Here is an 8,229-nt window from a genome sequence, read left to right as displayed (position 1 = left end):
GCACGTCAATAAATAGACATTTGCTCATGAATTTGGAGTGCCGGTGTCTTTATCTTTACTTGTGATTATAACGGATCCCAACCGTTGACTACCGCAGCACCCGCTTTTCAAAGGGATTTGGCGGTCAGGAGTTCGATGGGACCATGGACTTTCTGCGTACTAATCACACGCAGCACCTGTCCTTCCTGGGAGCTGAATGATACGGCCGGGCACAAAGCACGGAGCTGTACGTGGCGGCTTTTTCTAGTGTGAATGAGGGCTAACTCCGTCAATACTGGCACTTTTCAAAACAATTGCAGCACAAAATCAGATCACCTTGGGGTGTCTACTTAGCAAAAAATGGGTGATTTGGGGGGGTTTTCATACTGTGCTGACATTTGTTTTAGTAATGTTGTATAACAGAAAGGGAAAACAGTTTTCTTCCAAAATGTTGGGTCTTTTATTTTGCATATAGTAAAAAATTAAGAAAAAACAGTGTTTATTAAATACCATCAAAAGAAAGCTCTATATGTGTCAAAAAAATGATATAAAATGAATTTCGTTACAGTGTTGTATGACTGAGTAATTCTCAGTTAAACTATCACAGCACTGAAAACTGAAAAATGACATGGAAATTAAGGGGGTTTAACATGTTGGCATTGAAGTGGTTCTTACCCTTATACCACAATCTCCATAACTAACAAAAACAAGTTTTGACTGGACAAACACTTGAATGGTTCAAGGAATGGGTACACTTTGCTAATCATATATTATTCAGCTGTTTATCTGATAGATTATACTGTTTGATATGACTATTTTGTGTTTTATTGTGGTTGTCAAGCTGTTATGGGGAACCACAACACTATATTTAGTGATGGTCAGTGTTGGTCAATTGTTAATATAATGCTGTTTTTTGTTTTTTTGCTGGACCGTACTTGTTTATAAAATAGCTGTGCCTTGCGTAACTGGTACATCAAATATGTTGTGGTTTGAAAAACGCAAGAAGCTTTTGCAATTTCCTTGAATCGGTTGTTCAATGAGTACGTTATGCATAATTGCACTTATTCTTCACTACACAAATCTGGGAAAACCCCGGTTTTTAAATTCCCTTTGTTCTGCACAGATGCCCCCTTTAGAGAAAAAGTTTTTTTTCTGGTACATCACAAAGTCTGCAGGGTCTCAGGGGGCTGTGCAGGATCTGCAGTGGGCTCTGCAGGGTCTCAGGGGGCTGTGCAGGATCTGTGGTCTGTCCACCACAGATCCTGCACAGCCCCACTGAGATCCTGCAGATTTAGTGTGGTGGGGTGCCCCAGTTTCGTCTTGCCTAGGGCAGCCCCAAACCAGAATACACTACTGGATGTATGGCCAGCTTAATGCAACTCTGGATGGAAATAAATGTTGTGACATTGCATACGCTTATCGAAACGAAGCCACTCCGAATGCGTGTCGTAATCAAAGCTAAAGGCACTCTAAATAAATTAAAGTGTGTGACTTTTTGGGGGGCCAGGCAGTGTATTCTATTATTATAATATATATTATTAGGCACTCTAAATAAATTAAAGTGTGTGACTTTTTGGGGGGCCAGGCAGGGTATTCTATTATTATAATATATATTATTTATATATCTATTAATAATTTATTTAGGTGAGCTGATATAATTTTTATAGAGCAGCAATTGTATTCTTTAGTTTCTAAAGTACCTTATACTTAGCGTCTATAGTACCACAATAGTACCACAATGTTAAGACTATGGTCGTCTTTTAGCCACATTGGCATTTCCCTTTCTATCAGAAAAGCATGCACCCAATTGTTTTCTGAAAAGTTGCCAAATACTGTATGATACTGGAATATTTGCAATGATACATTTTATGTAGGTGCCGGTGTCCAGCTAAATGGGAGCAGTTTTACTTGCCAAAGGATTTGTATTTCTGTCCAGCATAGACACTGGACAGGTGAGCCAGGTTGGCGACCTGACTTTTCTCTGCTACAGTTAAGAAACAGAGTTTCTCCATAGAGTTCAACCTACAGAGAACAATCCTTGCATCCAATCAGATTGTTCAGGTATTTTGAGAACCAGCGAGGCCGACTAGCAAGATACTGAAGCTTGGCCCAGACATTTTAGCATAGATGGAGGAATCTGTTGCACTTTTTCCATCTGACCATAGAAAATCTGCAGATAATCTATAGGTGTATGGCCAGCTTTAATCTTCTGTACTGGGGATAACAAGAGACTGTAACTAGGTACAAGTGAGGAACTTATACTAGCTGCATTTACAAATACATTTAATGGTTTTTGTACACATTTTTTTTTTTTTTTAATAAACCATAGTTCAGCTTTAAACAGACAGTGACCCGCATTATAGCTCCAAGACAAGGTCCTCAGCTACTCCTGTATCAGCCCCTGGCAGATGGAAAACCCTGGCAGCATGAACAGCAGGGTGGTCCACACCACAACAATGCAGAGCACAGTGCTGTCTACAGTAACCACCAAGGGCTTCCCATTTCCTGTTAGATTGGCTATTATATGACATCCCCCCCCCATTTCTCAAACTTTGAGATTATGGAGTGGGCCAAGCTGCGGTTTAGAAAGCTGGAGTGCCTCGGACTGATATAGCAGGACTTTGTATTGGAGCCATACAACTGACCAAGATATCAGACTGTTTCACTGAACTTCCCCAACATGCCCACACGCATGCCTGCTACCTACTAGGGCACATGTGGGTGTAATATTTGTTTTTACTACAATAAAGTGATATTAGTGATTGTCTGCTAAGTTGGTGCACCTTGAAGAGATATAGGAACCACTTGCATTCCATGCAGCGATATGACCGATTCAAGCAAGGTCCTGCTCATAGTGGCAATGAATGGCCTTGTAAATTCTTGAAATGATAAAAGATAAGTCACTAGCACTCAAGCATTCAAGGTGCAAACCTAGTCTAAATGATCGTAAATACATCACATACGTCACACAGCCAATGTTTCAGGGCCATGCAGGGTTCCTTCCTCAAGGCGTCACTGTGTCCCATTAACCAAGGAACCCTGTGTGGCTCCAAAATTTTGGTTGTATGACCTATTACATATTTATGTTAAATTAGGTTGGGTTTGCACCTTGAATGCTTTAGTGCTGGTGACTTATCTTTTAAAATCTCAAAGTCAGATCACCATTCTACTGCATTGTGACTCTTCAGCTATTGCTTCAAGTGCACCCGATGTTGCAAGGGCTGCAAGACCCATGCAGTATTTGAATTTTTGATTTTATGAAATTAGCTATTTGCTTTGATCTTTGGGCAATTCAAGTATGCAAAATTAAGTAAGCTGGGGATACCTCTAGTGAGAACCATGTGTCAGTAGTTTTACAGATGTAGGCAACTAAAATCTATCCAATTTTTACACTTTTTTTTGTAAAATTTGAGCATGATTTTTTGACTTCCTCCCCTCCACACCTCCTTACAGACCTTTTTTAATGTGGGAATAGTAACAATTTGCATATAAAATCAGCTGCCTATATCACTAAATATACAGTTTGTTTTGACATATGGTTTACACTAACCTCTGCTGAAACATTTCTTCATCATATGCTCAATTTAAATTACCCAGCTTTATGACAAGTTTACTTTAATTATGTAATTGTCGTTTAAAAAAAGAAAGGTTAAAAAAGGAACTGTCACTTCCGCATGACTGCAGATTAGACACAGTATATAAATCATTTTGCCTTAGACAACAATGTGTTGCCATGGTATACTGACTTCTGTTGCTCTTCCTATAAACCTACATGAAGAAGCCTATTGAAAACATTATTACTGCACACTACTGGCAAGTAGCCAAACCAAAATTCTGTTCAGAACTCTATTAATATTACATTTTGGAGAGACCATACGGGCAAAAAGTCCTTAAAATGCAACCAAAATCTGCTGTACTTACCTCTCCTCCAGAGATGCGACATCTGCCACTGCTGACATCTTCATCCTGTCTTCTTCTGGGTTTAGCACCTTTGACCATCATGACTGGCTGGTCCGGGATGATGTAACTCTGTACATGCCATATGTTCTCAGGACTTAATTCGTGCCAGAACCAAGGCATGCCGAAAATGTACACTGAGCTGGCAGGCAGAAGAGCTTTTAGTGGAGAAGATAAACATATCTTCTGAAAATTAAAGTCTACCTGCTGGCAATTTTTGGCAGTTAGGCTTTGGTTCCACTTTAAAGAGGAACTTTACCCACCAATTTATTGTCTCCCAAAACAGTTAGTTTTAAGTCATGCCACCTGTCCATGTTGTCAGTGTCCTTTCCTTTTTTAGCTTTCATCAAACTTTAAGCCTACAAACAGCTTGTTTCATAGCTCATTGCATGTGCAGTACCATGGCAATTTCAATCCAAATAGAGGCTAAGATGGCACATTCCTTGGCTATAAGGGATAGAATGGTTGTAGTTCTGATTTAAGCATATTTCTGGGTAGATTTGGAAAGGATTAGAAAGCCCTGTCAGTGTTTATTGCTGTCTGAGTACCCAGTAAGTAGACTTACCCTCTTTTATTTGTCCTGGTGACTGTTTTCACCAAGGCAGACATTAATTGCAAAACCAAATTTGTGCTTGCCACCAGAACAAAAGGTGATGGTAAAGTTTTTAATGGGGGATTTCCTGTTGGGCATTTTCTGTAGAGATTTCTTCTCCTGTTGCATTTCCAGGACTGAAATTAAAGGGGAATATCTCCAAAGGGACACAGGCAGTGACAAATATGTGAGTGGGGCTTTAAAGAAGTCCAACTTCATTTTTTTTTTAAATGTGTCCTGTCATCAAGGAGACAAAGTACTACATGTACTTTTATACACCACTTTGACAGACGGGACAAAGTACTACATGTACTTTGTCCCATCTTCCTAGGTGATGCATAAGGCTAGCTGAGTGGTCAGGCAGGGTGCCCCCTTCCCCATCGCTGTTCGACCATGCAGCTAGCGAGGAGACAAATTAAAAATGTGCTTTGGTTGACTGTACTTGTCTCTACTTCTTAGCGATTGCCTAAGACAAGCGGCATCACTAGGAATGCAGAGGGAGGGGCCATATCCGCTACAATAAGAGCCAGTGAGAGTGAAAAATGTAAGCAAATCAGAATGAGGCTCCTGTTCTCTGTGCTGAAGACTGCCTTTTTCAGTTGGAATAGAGCTCTGCTGTGAACGTACTTGTATCATTGTATGGTTTATTTTTCTTACTACTACTGCCACTGTATTTGACATGCTCCCTCTCCTGGCATGGCTAGTTCAGTTCAGGTTCCAGTCACAGTGAAGCAACAAGAGGGCATCACAGAAATTGGACTTCTTTGTGGGACGGGGCAGAGAAGCAGAAATCCATATCATTAAAAAACAGATTTACTTACAAAATACATTGATAGATGATTGCAAAGACAAAGATTCAGATTCAGATTTTATTAGTCACATACATAATCGTACACAGTATGATATGCAGTGAAATGCTTACATGACTGTAAAAAAAAAAGGGGGGGGGGGGGGGAGGAGTGGACAGATAAGGGAAATAATCAAATATGAATATAAAAAATTAAAAATTTACATTTACACAAAATAGAATATAAGTATGAATGAAAAAAATAAAATTAAAATTAGAATTAAAATCCAAATACAACTTAATAAATAAATGCCAACTATATAAGTGTATCGGTGTGTAATGTGTAAAGTGTGCGAGTGCAAACAGCAGCAGTACGGGGTGAGTGAAATAAAGTGATGACCAGCAGTGTATTGTCCATTCTTTAAAGTGCAGATGTGCAGTAAGTGTGAGTGTAAAAAAACATTAGTCTGGTCAGTAGAGTCTATGTGGAGATCTGGTTGAGAGACCGTATAGCCTGCGGGAAGAAGCTTCTCCTCAGTCTCTCTGTGTTGGCCTTCAGGGAGCGGAAGCGCTTCCCTGACCTCAACAGGGAGAAAAGTCCATTGTTGGGATGGCTGAGGTCCTTCACGATCTTCCTAGCCTTGGTCCCGCACCGCTTGTTGTAGATTGAGTTCAGGTCAGGGAGCTTGGTACAGATGATGCTCTCAGTTGATCGCACCACCCTCTGAGGAGCTCGTCTGTTCTGCATGATGCTGTTCCCAAACCAGGTTGTGATGTTTCCCGTCAGGATGCTCTCTATGGTGCAGGAGTAAAAGTTCCTAAGCACCTTAGCGGGCAGTCTAAAGTCTCTCAAGTGTCTGAAGTGGAAGAAACGCTACCGAGCCTTTTTCACCACAGTGTTGATGTGACAGGACCATGGCAGGTCCTGCGTGATGTGGACACCGAGGTATCTGAAGCTGTCTACTCTCTCCACTGGGCTCTCGATGATCATGGGGGTCTGGTAGTTCCTTTCCTGCTTTTTGCTGAAGTCCACTATCAGCTCCTTTGTCTTGCTGACGTTAAGGAGGAGGTTGTTCCTCTGGCACCAGTTCTCCAGTTTCCTAATCTCCTCCAGGTAGGCTGCTCATTGTTGCCGGAGATCAGTCCGACCACAACGGTGTCGTCAGCAAACTTGATGATAGTGGTGGAGCTGGTAGTGGCCATACAGTCATATGTGTACAGTGAGTACAGCAGGGGGCTCAGAACACAACCCTGAGGGGCTCCAGTGCTGAGGGTGAGGGAGGCTGAGACATGTTTGCCCATCCTTACTGCCTGTGGTCTGCCGGTTAGGAAGTTGGAGATCCAGTGACACATAGATGGGCTGAGTCACAGGTGTTTCAGCTTGGTGGTGAGTGTGGAGGGAATTATAGTGTTGAATGCTGAACTGTAGTCAACAAACAGCATTCTGACATAATTGCCCTTTCTAGTGTACAGGTGAGTGTTGAGCGGTTTGGCCGGTAAGCAAACTGTAGTGGATCTAGTGTGTCTGGTAGCAACTCTTCTGATACAGCTGTCATGGCTCAGCCTGGCCAGTTGAGCCCGTACACCACCAATTACATCTGGGAAACTATGTATCTAAAGTGGCAGCTGCTAGCATAGCTTTCTGCCATATGCCTCATGATCCACCAGGTTTCATCCACATCATTTGTTACAGCCACCATTCCACAGTGAATACAGAATTCTCCCACTGACGGAAGAACTATTCTATTCTCACATCAGAGGGACATCATTGCCTCCACCCAACAGTGAGCCATTCTATGGAATCATTTTTAAAGTAATCTCCAGGTAGTAGCGCTCCTTTTGTTTTCTTGTTGTCTGTTATATACACAGGGGTTCCTCTCCCTGTTAAAGGAGACCGCACACCGAATACCACCACCAATATTCTTATTCACATCATTAGTAGTGCGCTTACCACTTTCTGGTTCGTTTTTTCTCTGAGTTGTGTTTGGCTGTCTCTAAATAGCTTGAAGTTGCTTTTCCATTGACTTGTATGGGAAGAAAATGTCCTCCGTTGCAATGTTTCCAGTACACTTAATCTTTCTACCTTGCTCTTTCCCCGTGTGGTATGTATGGTGTTGAAGACACAGAGAACTTAGTCATGGATAAAGAGAAATAATCTGCATGTAAATTTGAGACAATTAAAACTAATGGGCTTGTCATGTTTTATATTCATTAATTATGTAAATACATGTCAGTGGTATGAACATGAGCTGTCCCCATTAGGGGGATTTAACAAGTCTATTATGACAGATTTATTCCTGAGAGCTTTGCTGGAAACTTATTTTTACCTGAGTACATCTTAGAACGTAGCGAAGGAGAAAGCTCTGTGTGAATGCAGAAATATGATCCCAAGCAATAATAACTGATTCTATTAAAGGGGGACTTTATGAAAAAAACAATTATTTGCCAAATTTGCAAAACCAAAGTTGTTACAGTGCAGACTGCTTTGTAGTATGTCTATTCTGTTTTTTGCCACTACCTCCCTATCACTGTTTTTATATTGCTAAAGCCCGGTGTATCCCTAGCATAATCGCTGCCTGTGGGGAGGATGGAAGGTTTGGGGTGCTGGTGGTCACTTTGTGTGTGTGTGTGGGGGGGTGTTGGGGGGTTGATGGAGGTGCACGCAAATGGCACTCTGGTCGGCATCCTAGGGGTGCACCACCTAAGCTATAGCCGGCATCCCCCCAGCCCACTGATGTCACTGATTGCCAGGCACTAGGTGGGATGCCAGCCAGAGCATCCCAGGTTGCTAAGAGATGGGAAGGGAGATGTGTATGGCCTGGCTTTTAGGACTCTCTGGCTTGAAAGGTGGCAGCAGGCTCTGCCTGGCTCCTCCATAAATGACCCAAAGAGATGTCACATGAGGCAACAGTCT

General features: G+C 41.9%; 1 protein-coding gene across 1 annotated transcript in view; it reads left to right on the top strand.

The window, feature by feature from the left end:
* The first annotated feature begins 6,869 nt into the window (after positions 1-6,869).
* Positions 6,870-8,229, top strand: part of CD40 (CD40 molecule) — a 33,315-nt gene continuing 31,955 nt past the window's right edge. The window contains exon 1 of the mRNA XM_018559039.1: positions 6,870-6,925. Coding sequence (XP_018414541.1) covers positions 6,870-6,925 — 56 coding nt within the window. The remainder of the gene's footprint in view (positions 6,926-8,229) is intronic.

The sequence above is a fragment of the Nanorana parkeri genome, unplaced genomic scaffold, assembly GCF_000935625.1.
Source record: "Nanorana parkeri isolate BGI_ZX_2015 unplaced genomic scaffold, ASM93562v1 scaffold377, whole genome shotgun sequence".
NCBI lineage: Eukaryota > Metazoa > Chordata > Amphibia > Anura > Dicroglossidae > Nanorana > Nanorana parkeri.
The sequence above is the reverse complement of the archived record's forward strand: the minus strand, read 5'-3'. Positions and strand labels throughout refer to the sequence as shown.